General features: G+C 42.1%; 1 protein-coding gene across 4 annotated transcripts; it reads left to right on the forward strand.

The window, feature by feature from the left end:
• The first annotated feature begins 20 nt into the window (after positions 1-20).
• On the forward strand, positions 21-15,338 carry SPMIP5 (sperm microtubule inner protein 5). Of its 4 annotated transcripts, none has more exons than XM_075935400.1 (7): positions 21-95; positions 4,376-4,815; positions 8,616-8,700; positions 9,601-9,822; positions 11,618-11,804; positions 14,519-14,619; positions 15,134-15,338. In XM_075935400.1, exons 3-7 carry the CDS (start codon positions 8,643-8,645, stop codon positions 15,286-15,288), a joined length of 723 nt encoding a protein of 240 aa, XP_075791515.1. In that variant the 5' UTR covers positions 21-95; positions 4,376-4,815; positions 8,616-8,642; the 3' UTR covers positions 15,289-15,338. The 4 variants fall into 4 exon arrangements, with proteins under 4 accessions (XP_075791515.1, XP_075791514.1, XP_025039362.2 ...); XM_075935399.1 differs by having other exon boundaries at positions 8,630-8,700; XM_025183577.2 differs by having other exon boundaries at positions 48-95; positions 4,699-4,815; positions 8,630-8,700.
• Positions 15,339-18,921: the final 3,583 nt, after the last annotated feature.

Below are 18,921 nucleotides of genomic sequence, written 5' to 3' on the forward strand. Positions count from 1 at the left end.
TGGGTGGTAGCTGCCTTAGCAGAGCCTGTCCAACTGTGGAGCTTATCCAGCAGCAGGAGCCACGTGGCACACTGGGGCGTAGGGGAGGGCTCTGGGTAAGGATCCGTGGACCTAGTGCCCATGCCCAGCCCACAGTCTGTTCTGAGTCCAAAACTGCCAGCTGACCCTTATAGCGTAGGGCCCAAGCCTGCTCCCAGTTGACCCTGGGAGCTTTGCAGGGACTTCAACAGCAGGAAGCCTCAGCACCCCCACCGCAGGGCTGGCAAACTTCAGCTGCCAGAGAAATCAATAACAATGCCCCACTCTGCCAGCAGTGGGAGTGTCTTCACCATGGCCAGCGGTGAATGTTCAGTTCCAGCCAGTGCTTTTAATCAGGCTCCTGAGCTGTGACTTCCTGTATGTGGCACACCTGAATTTCTCTGATCTTTTTTATGCCCATAGCATAATCTGCACTATAGTATCTTATATTGACTTCCAGAGGCTACTAGCCACATTGTACTAGATAGCAGTTAAGAATAAATTCCTGGCTGTGATATCCTTAAAAACCTCTTCAAAGTAGATTTGCCCCCTAATTATAATGCCATTTTTACCTGCACCCTTGTGGCTAGTGAATGAAAGTCCAAGAAAAGGTGTGATGGATGGGAGGAGTCAGTTTCAATTACAGTGCACAGGGAGGTTTAGCACAGAGGAGTTTAACCAAAGGAAAAACCGAAACAGGCAAAACTTGTTTCATTTCAGAGTTCTTTCCCTCTCTTCTCATTGGCTCTCCTTGCTCCCTGCCAACACTTCCTGGATACCCACTGTTCTGGTTTTATCGTTTAGTTACTGAATACTGGGATGTTTAGAAATGAGTAGTACCCTTCTCATCCATTACATGCCTCCCAAATCACAGATGGTGCTGGGTAGTGCTGGTCCACATTCGCTGTGATTTCTTCCTGGAGTTATAGGAGAAATCATAGCTCATAAGATACACGCACATCCTAAATTAACGCTAGAATACATGAAAACTAAACAAGATTTCCCACATTCAAGGAATACAATGACTTAGATTACAGAGATAGTTTTAACTAGATGAGTCTCGGAAACTCTCATGGGAGAGTGCGTCAGCCACTTTTTCAGAAGCTATAGCCTTGATAAAAGGTAATTTAATGACATAGAAGAATCCTAAATTAAAAATTGTGGGCTGAGCTAAGACCTTGGTTCCTGCAAACAATTCCTCCTAGACATCTCAGATTGGCAAGGACTCTTTTACTATGTGTACTGTGCTTAGCACAATGCAGCCCATGTCTAGCCATGACTGCTAGGCATTACCACAATGATAATGTGTGAGTCTGCAGGACTCTGTTAACTATTATTATAAACTTTTATTGCCCTAACTTACTCTTGCAGTTTAACTCAAATGAGTTTTTGAACTTCTTTGAAATCGTTACCTAAGGCACACAAAATGATTTTTGTATAATCTGACTCATTACAACAAGCTACAATCCACTGCTTCTCCTTTGTTCTATAGCTATCGAGTGTTAACAGGGGCGGCCCGTGGATGTAGGCAACCTCAGCAGCTGCCTAGGGTGCCACATTTAACGCAGCACCCAATGATGACATCACACCATTGAGGGCTATGGAGGCGGGGGCGCTGATCTTGCATTCCGCCTAGGGCGCCAGTTGCCAGCAGCTCTCCTCGAGCCGCTCCTGAGTGTTAACTATCCATTTCACCTTGCATGGCTTCTTGCAACATGTTAAATCTTTAGGCTAAACAATCTGTTCCACCTTTTATTTAGCTGTGACAAGCTGAGTACTTTTCCCAAACTTAAGGTCTGGTCTAGACTAAAGAGGAAGGTCGAATCAAGATACTCAACTCCAGGTACATTAATTATGTAGCTGGAGTTGACATACTTTGATTTGAGTTTCCCTGCCATCCCCACAGTGGGAGGCCAACAGAAGCAAATACTCCTGTTGGCTTCCCTTATTCCTCACAGGAGCAGAAGTACCAGCCGTCGATGGGGGCACCCTCTGATCAATATAGTGGGTCTTTACTAGACCTGCTAAATCAAACTCTGGAAGATTGATCATGGCATCATCCATCTTCCTCAGAGTGAAGATGGGTCTTAAGAATGAGTCAGTGCCTTCCATCCATACACAGAATATGCAGTTGCGTAGGCACTGAACATTTGGGGAACTGCTGGGTCTCAATGTCCACCCAACCACCTCTTCCTAGCCCTGTTCAGTGCTTCTGCTGCCTATAGGATCTAGTTAACTTAAAAGGGAAAAAGCCTGCCAGACCTAATAGCAATAGAGAGGTAGCCATGTTAGTCTGATCTTGCTAAAACAAAAGGAAAAACTATGTAGCACTTTAAAGTCTAACAAGATGGTTTAATAGGTGATGAGTTTTCGTGGGCCAGACCCATTTCCTCAGATCATATTCTGGAAGAGAATTGGCATGACCATATATACCAAAGGAATGCAATGAAAAAAAGTGAACACATTATTAAACTGACTAATCAGATTTAGTACAGAAGGTGGGATGAGGGAGAGGGAGGGAGGGAATAAAAAGAGTGTTCACTTTTTTCATTGTATTCCTTTGGTATATATGGTCATGCCAATTCTCTTCCAGAATATGATCTGAGGAAATGGGTCTGGCCCACGAAAACTCATCACCTATTAAACCATCTTGTTAGACTTTAAAGTGCTACATAGTTTTTCCTTTTGTTTTAGACCTAATAGCAGACATTGAAACTGTGAAAGAGCCATTCAAGTGGTAATGAAGCTATTTAGCAGGCATTTTCCAACCCAAGATACATACTGTGAATTTCTGAATTTACTGTATATTTTATATTATATGCTGTATACTGTATATATATATATTGGCCAGACTGGTCGTCTGTACGAGAAAGAATTAATGGACGCAAATCAGATATCAGAAAAGGCAACACAGAAACCTGTTGGGGAACATTTTAACTTGCCCAGGCACTCATTAATGGATCTCAAAGTCACTGTACTGTTTCAGGCCAATTTCACAAGCCAAGTCTACAGAGAAGCCTTAGAACTTAACTTCATTTACAAGTTTGGTTCTTATAACAGAGGCATGAATAAAGACTTTGGCTGGATGGCCCACTACATTCCACATCCTAATCACATAAAAAACCAAACAATGGGTACTTAAGAACAGTTAGTAGCTTCTTTAACAGCTTCATGTAGCAAAGACACTCCAACTGACTATTTCTTTCCCCTTTTTTCTTTTTTTTCCTTTTTTTCCTTGTCTCCCCCCTCCTCCTCCCATCCCCTTTTTAGTTAGAAACTGGACCTTTAATAACTCCATTCATCTGCAGAAGTGGGTTGTGCCCATAAAAGCTTATGATACCATCTGCATGTTTTGTTAGTCTCTAAGGGTATGTCTACACTAGCTCGTTAATTCGAGCTAGGTAGGCAAATCAGACAACCGGAGTTGCAAATGAAGCCCGGGATTTAAATATCCCGGACTTTATTGGTATGTTCTCGTCCGGCTGCCATTTTTAAATCCCTCTTAGTTCGAACAAACTGCCCGCGGCTACACGTGGCAGTTGAAAGTTAATCTGAACTAAGTCCTTAGTTCGGATAAACTGTTACTCCTCGTGGAATGAGGTGTAACAATTAATCCGAACTAAGAACTTAGTTCGGATTAACTTTAAACTGCCACGTGTAGCCGTGGGCATATCGTTCGAACTAAGGGGGATTTAAAAATGGCGGCCGGACGGGAACATGCAAATAAAGTCCGGGATATTTAAATCCCGGGCTTCATTTGCAACTCCGGTTGTCTGATTTGCCTACCTAGCTTGAATTAACGAGCTAGTGTAGACATACCCTAAGGCTATGTCTAGACTGTAGAGCTTTTCCAGGATACCTGTACTCCTCTCAGTGAGAGGAAAAAGGGATGTTCCGAAAGAGGACCTTTTTTCCAAAATTTGGCCCCGTGTAGATGGGCCAAATTTTGGAAAAGCCTCTTTCGGAAAAAGATACACAAATTGCGGTTTGCAACTTGCATATCTTTTTCCAACTTTTCTCTGCAGTCTAGACATAACCTAAGGTGCTGCTACAAGACTATTAGTTGTTTTTCAAGTTTTTCCAGTTACAGACTAACTTCACTACCCCTCTGAAGCTTTTGAATTTTACCGAGTTAGTCGATAGGACTTTAGTTTAAAATTTGCTTGAAAACTATTTCATTAGTTTGTTGTTGAAGATCATAAAATCACATCTTTCTAAAACCATCATTCCCTCCCCCCACCAAGCTCTCATTGGGCATAGGAGTATCAGTTTAATAGTACTGTGTAGAGGGCCCCATAAATCTTTGGGATGGTCCTGGAAGGAGTTTTCGAGTAGCTCAAAAGTTTGTCTCGCTTAGCAACAGAAGCTGGTCCAGTAAAAGAGATCACCTCACCCACCTTGTCTCTGTAATATCCTGGGACCAACATGGCTATAACATCGCTGGAAATTTAATACAACGTCCAACTTAGTTTCATGTCGTATTGGGTCACTACAGTGGAACACAGCTGCCGTTTACAACCAGCTTTGAACACCTCACAGAAGCAGCCTACGACACTTGGGGCCATGAAGAGATGAAGGATGTATTGTCCCATAGAAAAGAACAAGAGCAATATGTTGATATATTAAAATTTAATTCCCGACTCTTGCTGGCTCGGAATCCCTTCCTCTTTCTTTCCTCAGGGCTTGGGTAAGGTTGCTGTGCCACAGCAGAGCTGCACTTCAGAGTTGGACAGAACCGCAGTGACTCCAGATGCATAATTCATAAAGTACCTTTGGGATTACAAGAATCATGAACAAGTAAGTTCTTGCTCAACATGGGAAAGTTGGTGTATTTCCTTTGTCTTTAGTAAACTTACTTCTGATATACACCAGCACCAGTGAAGTCACAAGAAGGCCCATCTATCTTTATAACATGTCTGCACTGATGTCTCTGCAATACATTATGTGCTCATAGAGTTCTGTGCTCGGGACAGCACTGTTCCAGCACAGATACTTGTATTTAAGGGAATTACTCTCATGGTGGTAGAGTTAGGTCCTGTTTTTTCACTTCAACGTCCATCCTTATTTGTGGCATAAGGTACTAGTGAGCATATATATGGGTGGCAGAAACAGCCTTTATTGAATAACTGCAATGCTGGTGCTTTTTAGTGTATACCCTGACCCTACGGCTCTTACTGCTAAGTAGTCATTCCTAATATGTAGCTGGTACTTCAATTTTTGAGGCTGTAGCTCTTTTCGTACTTGCTTATTGAGGCAGTTCCTTTGCTTCATTTATGTTATTATCTTAAAGGTTTTTTTTTTTTTACACTGTGATCATACCCTTCCCATGAATTGTAGATTGTATTTTCAAGACTGTAACATGTTAGCTTCTGCCATCTCTTCTCCTGCTTTATTCTCCATTATTTGTCATCTTTATTGCTTTTTAAATTTTCTTTATTTCTCAATGCAATCTGTAAATTTTTCAGATAGACCATTAGAACATAAAACTGGCCATACTGGTCAGGCCACTGGTCCATCTAACCCAATGTACTGTCTTCTGACGGTAGCCAGTGCCAGATGCTCCAGAGGAAATGAACAGAACAGATGACAGAACAAAGAGCAACAGTCTCAAGTTACAATGAGGGAGTTGTAGGTTGGATATTAGGAAAAACTATTTCACTACAAGTATGGTGAAGCACTAGAATGGGTTGCCTAGGGAGGTGGTGGCATCTCCATCCTTAGAGGTTTTTAATTCCTCGCTTGACAAAGCCGTGGATGGGATGATTTAGTTGGGATTGGCCCTGTTTTTAGCAGATGGTTACAGTCTCTTCCAACTCTATGATTCTATGAACAGAACAAATTTTGAGTGAACCATCCTTTGTCGTCCCGTCGCAGCTTCAGTCAGTCAGTGAGTTAGGACCATCAAGAGCATGGATTGTGTCTCTGACAATCTTGGCTAATCACTATTCATGGACCTATCCTCCCTAAACTTAATTAAATATTTTTGAATACAGCGTTATTTTTGACCTTTGGAACAAGTTCCACCAGGTGACTGTGCATTGTGTGAAGTACTTCCCAGTGTTTGTTTAAACCTGCTGCCTATTCATTTAATTGAGTGATCCCTGGTACCTCTCTTATGTAATAGAATAAATAACACTTTCCTATTCATTTTCTCTATCGTTTATAACTTTATAGACCTTTTTCCAGGCTCATACACAGGAATTTCTGTGTGGGGAGGATGCTTTTTTTGTAAATATGGGCTGCAATTTTTTTAAATAGAAAAGAGTTCAAAATAGTCAAGCAATGAGTGTGCACAAGAGAGGTTAATGAAAAATTGGAGTGGAAACAGTGATTGATAAAATGATTTTGTTATAACATACTAAAAATGTATGTAAAAAGGTTTTATAGAGATTTCCTTTGCAAATCTTGCTGAAATATCATAAGTGAAAAACAATATTCCAAAATATTCTAGTGTTCATCTTCAAGGTTTTTCAGGTCAGACTATATATAGGCTAAAACAAAATACAGGACTATGTAGCACTTTAAAGACTAACAAGATGGTTTATTAAATGATGAGCTTTCGTGGGCCAGACCCACTTCCTCAGATGAAACCGGTTTGATCTGAGGAAGTAGGTCTAGCCCACGAAAGCTCATCATCTAATAAACCATCTTGTTGGTCTTTAAAGTGCTACATAGTCCTGTATTTTGTTTCAGCTACACCATATTAACACGGCTACATTTCTATCACTATATATAGGCTAGTAAGAGTGAAATAGATTTTAGGTTGCCCAACACCTGTGAAATGCCCAGCAGGGCCCAATTATATCCTATATCTGGGGTGCCCAAGAAGTCGATTGCGGTCGATCGCGAGCGGTCCACCACTGGATCATGAAGCAGACCAATATCCTGCTTCCCCAGCTGCCAGGAAGAGCTGAGGCAGAATCAGCCTGTCTGGTTGGGCTGTGGCTGTGGTAGCCCAGCCTGAGCCGTGGGAGGGGCTGGTGGCTGCCCCGCTCGTGCCACGGCAGCCCAGCCCCACTCCTGGCCTCACTCCTGGAGGAAGGGGTAGAGAAGTCACCCCCAGCCTTCCACTGGCCAGAGCACGGAGGGGCAACACGCCACCCTAGTCTTCCCCAGACTGGCCAGAATTGGCCCCTTGGGGAACTATACGGGGGAGGGAGAAGGTAGTCACCCCCTCCATCATCTTTTCTTCTAAGCTAAACAGTCCCAGTCTTTTTAATCCTCCCTCATAGGTTGCCATTTCCAATTTTACCCTATACCTTTTCCAATTTTACAATATATGTTTTTGACATGGGGAGACCAGAACTGCATGCAGTCATCAAGAAGTGGGTGTATCATAGATTTATATAGTGGCATGATACTGTCTGTGTTGTTATCTTTTCTCTAATGGTTCTTAACATTTTATATTTTTTGAAAGCCTCTACACTTTAAGCAGGTGGTTTGAGAGAACTATCCACGATGACTCGGAGCTCTGTTCCTTGAGTGGTAATTCTGAACCCATTGTTATGGATTATGTTTTCCAAGTGCATTACTTCACACTTAAAACATTGAATTTCACCTGCCATTTTGCTGCTCATTCAGTTTTTAGGATCTCGACTCTTCACAGCCAGCTTCAGACTTAATTATTTTGAATAATTTCACATCAGCTGCAAACTTTGCCATCTCACTGTTTTCCCCTTTTCCTGAATTATTATTAAATACATTAAACAGTCCCGGTCCCTGTACAAATCCCATATTGCAAGTATAATTCCATCTATCCCAAGAGGTGAGACTTTTCCCTGGTGTATAGTTTCTTCTGGCATTTCATTGCAGTTTGTTGTTCCATTTTTTTCAGGGTATTCTATAGTCAGGAATTTAATTATGGTGAACATTTCACTCTGATCTAGATTTTCCTTTATGGCACGTCTAGACTACATGCCTCCATCGATGGAGCCATGTAGTCTAGATGTGCCCTTAGAAAACTAATTGAGGCACTGTGATCACCTTTATAACCTTGCTGATTTTGCCTGATGTAAACAGAGATGGTTACCTCAGTGCGGTATTTGTAACTAATAGGAAATACTTAGAATGCTGCAAATACAGAAGCAATAGTAACTTTGGCATGATCTAAAGCCTAAATATAATTGAGCAAGGGCATTATCTCAAACAGTGGGCTAAGGCATAAGAGGGCTTATGTATGTTTTTCAGTAATGTGAAAATAATGTATGCATATCTGACACGTGTTTTCCCTGGTGATAACATTAATACATCATATAGAACTTAATGTTTCTTTCTGGGTATCTTCTTATAACTATACAAAAAAACCCACCCTTGTTATTTAGGTGTGTATTTAGAAAAAAATCTATTGCATGGTATTGCGTCATAGAAAAAGTGACAATTAAAACAGAAATATAGTACATGCTCTTCTTGATTCCACTGGCATAACATAGTTCACATGGCTGCAGTGATGTTACTCTGAGTTAACACTGCTGTCATAGAGAAATTTGGCCCATGAGCTGAGTTCTATGAGTGGTTAATATTGATTCTTAGAAATGTAGCAGATATTAGACATGAACCAGTTAACCAATATTGTTATATAAGTTCACCCAGATGTTCAGTTTCTTTCAAACAGGTACAGAGAAAGCATGCAACCAAATCAAAACACTGTGGATGTATGGAACAGTCTGATACCTGGATACACAGGTAAACAATATATTTTGCCAAATTCTGACCTTCTTTCTCAGGATGGAGGAGAACATCTTTTCCTGCCTCAGCAGCTCCAGGGATGGGGACAGGGGAGAGGCGCCTCTCCTTGACACAGCCCTGGGGCTAGGGGAGTGCTCTCTCCCTGCTGCAACCCTGGAACGGAGAAGTAGAGATGGCTTTTCCTATCACAGTGCCGAAGCTGTGCCGCAACCCTGGAGTTGGGGAGTTAAGTGCATGGCCCTTGGTGGCCTCCTGGGCAGCCACATAGCCTCACACCTTAGAGGGAATGTAGGCTCACACCCCATCTGATTTACATCAGATTCTTACTTCTATTTCTTTAGCATTTAAAATAGCCATAGATTCAAGTTTAAAGAAATACATAGTTGTGCTCTACACATCTAGTTTTTATAAAGGAAATAAGTTATTACATGGTAAAAGTCAGTTTCGAGGGTTGGTCTCCTATATAAAAGACCTTCATCTACTTCTTATAATGCAGGAGTTCATTTTAATTGCAGTCCAAATTTCCTTCCAAATGAAATGAAGGATCTGAAACTGCATTTTCAAACCATCTTTGTAAAAGAAGGACTATAAACAGAAAAGCATTTCATACTACTGTTCAGATTGACTTTTTGGGACAATAAAGGGAGTAGTTGCTAGCAGAATTAATATGTCATAAGAGGATTGTACTTGCATAGCCCTTGTCAAAATGTGGTTTGTATCTAAGGTCACATGAGATCATTGTTGTGACCATCTATATAATAGTGTGTGTGTAATTTGAAGAACTAAGAATGTCAGTTAACGTTCTATGTTTGTTTGATAATTTCACTCTGTAAATGCTTGCAATATGTCCCATTCAGTCTTATGAACAATTAGAATGTATTCTGCTTACTCTTTTAGGCTACATCCCCCAAAGATTCTACAGAATTGGTACTACTTATGGAGATGACTCAATGGCATGTATGACCTCCTTCCATAGTGCTACTCAAAGAAACAAAGAAACGGTGGATGAGCTGAAACACATAGCAGCCACTACACCCAAACTTCCACCTATTTGCTCCAATGAAGATGTTTTACAAGCACTTTATGAGTATAATTATAAACACCATCCTCATGTGCTAGGTACTGTATTTAAGTTGTAATGAATTTGATTTCAGCCAAACATTCAATTAATGTTACTCGTACAATGTGAATTATAATTACAGTGTTCAGGGACATAGGAAGAGCCAAATTTTGTCTTCAGTTGCTAGCACATTGCTCTGAATTCAGTGGGAGTTACACACACATGCATTCAGTGACAGAATTTGACCCTCTGTGTTATTCGTTTTTCTGCTATATCTTGGGTATTTCTCTAATAAGAATAGGTGTGTGTATCTATATATTTAAGGGTATAGACTCATTGTGATGTCGAATGATTTACATTGAGGCTTGCATCAGTTGTAATTGTTATCCAGAAATCCTTCCATTAATGGGGTTCTGAATACACTCATGCAATAGTATGCTCTCAACTTGTACTACTTTCTAAAAATCTGAAGCCAATGTTTTCAAACCTGGCAAACTAAACTTAGAGTAAAACTGGTCTGCTGTTTAGAGGAGCTGAGCACCTGTTTCTCAGACTGACTATAGTAGGAACTACAAATGCTCACCATCCCTGAAAAACTCAGCTTGTCTGGGAATCTAATGTTAGTCACTCAGATTTGAAAATTTTGGCCTCCTTTTCTGAATCTTGATTCTGCCACCTTCACTCATGCTGATGGCTAACTTCTCCTGCAAGTGGTCTCACGCTTTCTCTCAGTGATACTGTGCTACTCAGTGTGACAGAGGCTGGCACCAAACCCCAAAGCCTGAACATGACTCCAAATGCTGTGACCCAGTCTGAGTTCAAACCTCGTTGCCCATCCTAGATTCCTGATTACCAGCTGCCACGAGCTACCATTTCTCATCTGATCAGAAGTGTTTTGGGACTGTAAAAGATGTTCAGAACTTCCTCCTGCAGTTACCTTAGAAAGCCCTTAATGTCATCAGATAGAATGTTCCTGAGTGACAGTTCTGAACTGTCACTTGCACCTTTCTTCCGAAGTCCTGTCATAGCATCAGGAAGGATTGATTCAAGAGTGAGGAAGAATTACAGGATATGGCCCCATAAAGAAGAAAAATCACCTCTAGGCCGCACTAAGGGGCATGTCAAAAGTTGTGAGACCCACTCTCAGTGATACAAAGTGGCCATTGAGCATTTTATGAGCCAAGTCAACTGGGAACATTTGTTCCAAGGCATTTATTGTATATAACATTTAAATTATTTCTTATACAGCCTCTCCCCGAGTTACGAACGAGTTACGGACCAAACACTTGGCTATAACTCGATCTGTTCGTAACTCGGACCCCATTGAGTTACATAGCGACCTTGCTGTTTGTAAGCGCGGGTTGTGTTCGTAACTGAGGGACCACCTTTATGACCGCTCCATGGGAGCATTGGTCGTAAATGTGAACGGTCGTAATTCGACCATTCGCAACTCGGGGATCGGCTGTACTCTATAGCATCAGTTCTCAAACTTCAATACACCCTGACCTTCTTCTGACAACAAAAATTATTCAGTGACCCCAGGAAGGGAAACTGAAACCTGAGACTGCCTAAGCCCCATTGTTGCATGTGAGGGGCCAAAGCTGAAGCCCCTCACCTGACCTTAAGCCTGCCACCCAGGGCCGATGCCCTTAAACTTTGGCCCTCAGCAATGGGATTTGGCTGCAGCAAGTCTAATGCCAGCCCTGGTAGCCCCATTAACAGGGGGTCATGGCCTGCTTTGGGGTCCCACTCACTGAGAGTTTGAGAACTGCTGCACTATGGTTGATATAAGCAGGTATTTTCTTAGACAGTGAGATGTAATTTTGAGGTGGTATCTATTCAATCATTTTGCAGGTACTATAGAAACTAAGAGACATTTCCTAGAGCCTCCTATTCCTGGCTGGACTGGGTTTGTGCCTAGAGCAAGGGTCACTGAACTGGGATATGGAATTCGTTACCATGAAATGGCAAAAAAGTGTTTTCAGGATTTTAAGAACATAGTAAATAAGGTCCACTGCGATCCATCCAACAATTTACACAAGTAAGTTTTTACTAAAATATATCAACTGAAAAGTGCAATATAAGATGGTGATGATGATCAATTGTATGGTGAAGTAGAGCCAGAAATAAATGTAACCTCACCAACTACTAAAGCAATCAAAGGGAGCAGGACAAGTAACAGGTTTATGTAGACTGTAGGTGCTCTCCTGGGGTACATCTAAACTACATGCCTCCGTCGACGGAGGCATGTAGATTAGCCAGGTCGGCAGAGGGAAATGAAGCCGCGATTAAAATAATCGCGGCTTCATTTAAATTTAAATGGCTGCCCTGCTCTGCCGATCAGCTGTTTGTCGGCAGATCGGGGCAGTCTGGACGCGCCGCGCTGACAAAGAAGCCTTTCTTGATCGGCACAGGTATGCCTCGTGAAACCAGACTGCCCCGATCTGCCGACAAACAGCTGCGCGTCCAGACTGCCCCGATCTGCCGACAAACAGCTGATCGGCAGAGCGGGGCAGCCATTTAAATTTAAATGAAGCCGAGATTATTTTAATCGCGGCTTCATTTCCCTCTGCCGATCTGGCTAATCTACATGCCTCCGTCGACGGAGGCATGTAGTCTAGACACACCCCTGGGGCATGAGTGGTAGGAATCTGTGTAGTAGAGCATAGGTACTATAAAGCATATGTTTTTTGAAAATGACTACAGCATACAGTGTATTATTCATAAGAGAATTTTAAAACCTTCCTTATCTAGAGGAGACACTGAACAGAGACAGCGCATGAGACCTACTGTACACAAGAGCACATTGTCATATTTTGGCTATGCTGATATTTAGACCTTTTGGCTACGTCTACACTGGCACCCTTTTCCGGAAATGCTTAAAACGGAACAGTTTTCCGTTATAAGTATTTCCGGAAAAAGCGCATCTACATTGGCAGGATGCTTTTCCGGAAAAGCACTTTTTCCGGAAAAGCATCCGTGCCAATGTAGACGCGCTTTTCCGCAAAAAAGCCCTGATCGTCGTTTTCGTGATCGGGGCTTTTTTGCGGAAAAGAAATCTGTGCTGTCTACACTGGCCCTTTTCCGGAACAGTTATCCAGAAAAGGACTTTTGCCCGAACGGGAGCAGCATAGTTTTTCCGGAAAAGCACTGATGATTTTACAGTAGATCGTCAGTGCTTTTCCGGAAATTCAAGGGGCCAGTGTAGGCAGCTGGCAAGTTATTCCGGAAAAGTGGCTGATTTTCCGGAATAAGTGGCCAGTGTAGACACAGCCTTTCTGTTCACCACTAGAACCAAAAACATTTAAAAGAAATTGTATGAAACCCTGTGGGTAATCCTTCTTCAAGTACTTCCAGTACTTCCTGCAGTATTCTGGATCTATGGCCTTCCTGACAGTGGTATCAGGTACTGGTGTAGCTGAACTGTCACAAACATCTAGTCAATTTTCATCATTGTTTCCACCAATGCCGCGTATACCAGTAGCTGAAATGTTAGTGTGGAAAGGGTTTATATTCTGCAGCCTGGAGTGTTCTGACAATTCAGTGTTGCTGTGAGGAAAACCTCTTGGGAAAGTAGCTTTTTAATCCAGAAAAAGCACAGAAAGTGACTACTCTTTTGGATATTTAATAAAAAATCTCTGATTCTTTTTCTACGTACCTGACACTTGCATTGCCACTGCAATTTCAGTTTTGCCTCTGAATTAAGAGTAGACAAAGCCTTAGTAGCTGTCAGCAAGAAGCAGGCCAAGTGAGTCTGGTTTTTTTTCGCAAGGTGGGCAGGAGAGTTTGTCTGTACCACTAGAAGCAGAATGGGCCAGGTCTCTTACTGACTAGGAAAGTATTTTGGAGTTGAGCAGGGAGAAGTGTGTGACTGTGAAAATTTGGGAGTTTGAATTGCCACCGAGAGGTGTTCAAGGCATCTGAAATGGGGTTTTCTTTCCCTTTGGGAGAGGGAGTATTTCCCTTCTTCACTCATCTCACTGAGTGACAGATGCTACAACTCTGCAGAAACTTCCGTTATCACCAGGAGGCAGAAGGAACCCCGTGGATTCAATACATCCATTTCATTCCCAGTACAATGCACAACCCTAATTATGACATGTTGCTGCCTATACATACTTGCATGCGTCCCGATACATCATTGCTGAGCATGTGCTCACAACATGAGGCTGTAACTGATGTTTTATGTTAAACTGTAAGGGGGTATAGTGTGTGCTGAGTTCTGATTCATCAATTGAAAACATTAAGGGACTTATATTTGCAGTCCCCTCCCCCCTCACTCTCAGCCATGCACCCCATTTTCCTCACAGGTATACCCATGCACCCAATGAAGTTGATTTAGTGGGTGAAATCCTGGCCCCTCTGAAATCTATAGGAGTTTGCCATTGACTTCAGCAAGTTCAGGATTTCAGCCAATTATTCTAACTAAAGTTCCTGTGTTACTTCAGTGGCGATCTGCTGTTGATATCAGGTGGAGCCCATATGCCATGTGTAACCGCCACCAGGCAGATTTGAACCTGGGAGATGCACACACAGATCTTCCAGGAAAGGCAGTGGGTGTTTGGCATGTGCAAGTGTTGAAGACATGTGGGGAGCACTTACTGAGCAGAACACATGCAGTAGGAAGTCAACTAAGGCCAAGAGAGTTAAAAATTAAGTCTGACAATTATGTAAAACATGGGGACGTATAAACAAATTCTGAAATGTTGCAAGTGAGACAAGATACTTTTGAATTGCAGTTTTGTTTTATTTTAGAGGCAAAAAGGATGAAGTTAAAGTGAGCAAAGGTCCCAGTATAGACCGAAGATTCTACAGGCCAGAAGGGATGCTGCCAAAATACAGTGGTCATATTCCACGTAAGAATTTAGAATTTCTCTCCTTCAAAAACATAAATTTGCTATTGACATGCTGCAGTCCAGCACTGATTTATTATTTATTTGGAATGTTATTACTGTAGCTAATAAGATTGTCTGTTCAATGCTCTGGGAGTCCTTGACAGTCTTTTAAAAGTGTATCTAAATAAACCCATCATATCAAAATTAAATAATGCCGCAACACCATAAATATAATAGAAATGAATGAATCACCTCACACTGTCACTAGTCTACCTCACCCCATCATCCATCTCTTTATAAGAAAGGTAGAAAAGATAAGCCTTCCAGGATTTTCTGAAAGCTGACAAACTTGATCTGTTGCAAAGTGGGGAACTGAATTTAGAGGTTCAGGACTGTAAGGCAGACCAGCCTGCCAGGTCTCCCCTGCCCTCCTTTCTGTTCGACCAGTGAAGCACAGGCAACTTTCACTGACTGTGAGCGCAGAAGTATCTCATTGGACTTCAGGGATTAAACAGTGGGTATTTGTTGCTTGCAGATGAACGTCTTGTCATAGGGAAAACCTTTGGAAACCTGTGCCGAAGCTGCTCTGTATGTTCGCACATGGAGGAGTCCTATGGCGTATATCTCACTAAGAAACATAATGCTGCACTGAAGCTCCAGAAGAACTTGAAATGTAACGTGAGAAGTTGAAATGTGCAATGATGAGGACTTTAGCGACTGATTAAAAACTACTGAAATATCTGAAATGCGCATGTTTTAACTTTTTAGGCTTGATCTTGGTGCTTAATGCTATGTTATCTGAGATGTACAATGTTTGGGAGATACTTCACTTGTGAGGTAAATATGAAGATATGCTTATATACCAGTGTGTTTCAATAGCTATGAAACTAGCACATGCCCAATGTGCCTCAGGTGGAGCATGATCAGGATTCATCACTGAATATGATCTGCTGGTTTCAGGGCTGTGATTAAGTCATCTGGATCAGCTTTGCTAAAGCATTTCCCCTGATGCATCTTAGCATTATTGCTTACAGTTCTCAGAATCATTCATTTTTACTGCAAGGAGGGTATTGAGTTTTTGGCCTGAAGTTGAAAACAGTGGAATGAAAAATGCCAAAGAGCAAAAGGAATCATAAACGTCCAGAACAATAAGCTGGGAAGGGGGAGGGGGCACGGCAGGGCTCACTTGGGCTACGTCTAGACTGCAAACCTCTTTCAAAAGAGGCTTTTTCGAAAGATACTTTTGAAAAAGCCTCTTTCGAAAAAGAGCGTCTAGACTGCAAGCAGTACTTTCGAAAAAGCAAGCCGCTTTTTCGAAAGAGAGCACCCAGGCAGTCTGGATGCTCTCTTTCGAAGAAGCCCTGTTTGCATTCAAGAACGCCTTTTTTCGAAAGAGCACTTTCGAAAAAAGGCGTTCTTCCTCGTGAAATGAGGTTTTCCGCCGTTGAAAGAAAAGCCGCGTTCTTTCGATTTAATTTTGAAAGAACGCGGCTGTAGTCTAGACGCAGGGGAAGTTTTTTCAAAAAAAGGCTACTTTTTTCGAAAAAACCCTCGAGTCTGGACACAGCCTTGGTTACAACATTTTAAGTAGGACATAAAATGCAATTTGAGACAGCATTTTGCAAACTTTTGGAATCTGAGTCCAAAGTTTTTGAGGAAAACGGAAGTCATTACATCCTTTAATCAAACCCATGTCTTCATTTATATAGCTTCCGCACTCTTCCCCATCCCAGCATGTCCTTCTGCTCCTTTATGGAAGCCCTACCTTTTGAGAAACATGACCTTAAAATGAGAAAGGTGGTGGTGGGGAAATAGATCAGCAGATTGTATTAGAGCCAATCAGTTGAACTTCATTGTATTCAGAGTCAGGGGCGGGGATCATATGATTTTTTATCAGAACCTCTCAGAATTCCCATTTATCCTCAACTTCAGGCCCCAAAAGCTCACTATTTTTCTGATTCAGCTGTAATGAGCATCTTCTTTAAAATGGTATCAAAAGCTAGTGACCAATCTACACTTGTGTTCCAGGAAGACCAACACACAAGTGGAACTGAACCATTGTTAGGAACAGTGATACATGTCTGCCTAATGTAATTAGTGAGCTGAATCCTGATTGCTGTCCCATGGGAATGCTTTGCGCTCCTCCCCCAGAAATTCTTGCTCCCTGGTCCTCTTAGCAAGGACTTTCACTTGGACAGACCTCCAGAAGCCTGATATGCATAAAAAGACTGGGAAAGAATATCTAGATCATAACACATGCTCTGCTAATATCTGTTGATATGTTTCCTGTTCAGAACCATGTTGGTCAAATAGAGCTGTTTAGAAACTAAATCAAAGAAGGGGCAAAGCAAGGAATGAAGTGCCAACTTTATTCAACTCTATTATCCTTTTGGTATTCTCATTTGGTAAGTGAGGCATATCTACAATATAAATAATTAGCTTGCATATTATATATTGAACTTTGACAATTTGTTCTGTCAAACTTATCAAAATCTGTGACCCAGTAGAGTTATGAGGGGACGGTAGATTTAGATTTGCTAATCAATTCTATAATATCTAATTCTTTACAAATGCATAATTTAATAGCTCTAATTTCTGCCTTCACATCTTTGACTTCCTTGTTAAGCATTTAAGTTTCAATTCTTTTTTAAAAATCTTTTAACCTTTATCCCTTTGATTTTTTTCTCAGCCTATAATTTATTATAGTCTCCTGTCAGAGGGGGAGGTAGACTAGGTGACTTTTAAAGTATTGCAAATTATAATTATTAGCGTTATTTGCATTAGTAATGGATTCATTCTTACCACTGAAAACAATTCCATTATCTGATCAGACAATTATCTTCACACATGGTTCAGATTGTCCGTGATCATATATTTTTACTAGGCACCTCTTCATCAGTGGGTCAAAAGGAGAATTATTCTTCAGTGGCGTAAGTGGTCTTTCTGGTCCCAACACATCCCTGAGTAAAGATGCTAACAGGGAAGTAGAACAAAACCATCTCCTTTACCTCAATGGTTTCATAGTATAGACTGAAACACCCTAGTCCAGCACTCTCTGGTCTGGCAACATCTGTGGTCCAGCATGAATTTAATTAGCTGGATGTCCTCTTATGGTTATGGCCAAGTTTCCATGATCCCATAAAGATTGTTTACAGCTAACAGTCCTGGCTCTCGGTGCTCTGTGCTGTTATGTAGCTCTAATTTACTCCTAAATGTCTTCTAAGAGCCCAGCAAGCAGTAAAAGTGTTGGTAATACTGCTGGACAATATTGACCTCCCACGGCTCGGCAAATTCTCTGGTTCAATATTGGTCAGGTCCCGAGGGTGCTGGACTAGAGAGGTTCAACGTGTATGTGGCAAGTATAGCGAGACATGTTTTCATGAGATCTCAAGGGAAAGCTCTGTGACAACCATGAAAAGACGCCCATGGTTCTCAGTAGGTATTTGATCTGGCTTGTTATTCCAGTTCAATGAGAGACACAGTGAGGATGATTCTCCCTTGACAGTTTGAGTGCTGTACATTCCAACAGGTGTGTGCACACCACATGCATGATCACTGGTAGGTTCCCGTTGGGCTAGCTGTGCAGCCCCCTGGCGTGGTGCAGTATATAATCACTCCTGACCTGCTGCCCCTTCAGTTCCTTGTTGCCAGTGACGGTTGTTGGAGCTTCCTCGTGCTCCTGCTTTGCAAGCGCTGTTAGTGATATCCATAGTTAGTTGTATTTGTACATAATTAGGTTCTCTAGTTGTAGTACTTAGATTCAGTTAGTTCAGGGGTCTTCCCCCCACTTTCAGTTCTCCTGACCAGGACATGCTGCAGTCTCAGGATTTTAAATCCCGTGAGAGCTGCGGGGAGCCTATGCTCAAGGGCTATCTGCACACTTCATGCCTCAAATGCCTCACAAAAGGCCCTCAAACTGCTAAGTGCCCTATTTGCAAGAGCTTCCGGCCTAGGACACAGAGAGAACATGACCATCACCTAAAGTTCATACAAATGGATGCAGCACTTCACCCTCAAACGCCACTGGCCTCAGCACTGGCAACAGTGGTGAGCAGCGCACCAGGCTCAGTACGGGACCTCTTGGCACCAAGGAAAAATTCTGTGAGGGGGCACCAACACCAGTCCCCACACTGCAGGTGAGTTTGAGGGTGCAGCACCGTTCTCACTCCCCAGTGCCGCGTAAGAAACCAAAAACAGACAGAGGTCGGTCCCCAGCCAAACAGCCACAGAAGGATCCTAGTAGGGTAGGCCCTAAGTCAGGGCATCAAATCCTGTCACCATCGACTCTGGTCCCACTGCAGGGCTTGTTGAGTCCAGTGCTGG

The sequence above is a fragment of the Pelodiscus sinensis genome, chromosome 8, assembly GCF_049634645.1.
Source record: "Pelodiscus sinensis isolate JC-2024 chromosome 8, ASM4963464v1, whole genome shotgun sequence".
Classification (NCBI taxonomy): Eukaryota; Metazoa; Chordata; order Testudines; family Trionychidae; genus Pelodiscus; species Pelodiscus sinensis.

Coding starts and splice junctions, on each gene's coding strand:
- SPMIP5 (XM_075935399.1), top strand. Junction 11,805..14,518: donor CCATCCAACAATTTACACAA/GTAAGTTTTTAC, acceptor GTTTTATTTTAG/AGGCAAAAAGGATGAAGTTA. Junction 14,620..15,133: donor ATACAGTGGTCATATTCCAC/GTAAGAATTTAG, acceptor TGTTGCTTGCAG/ATGAACGTCTTGTCATAGGG.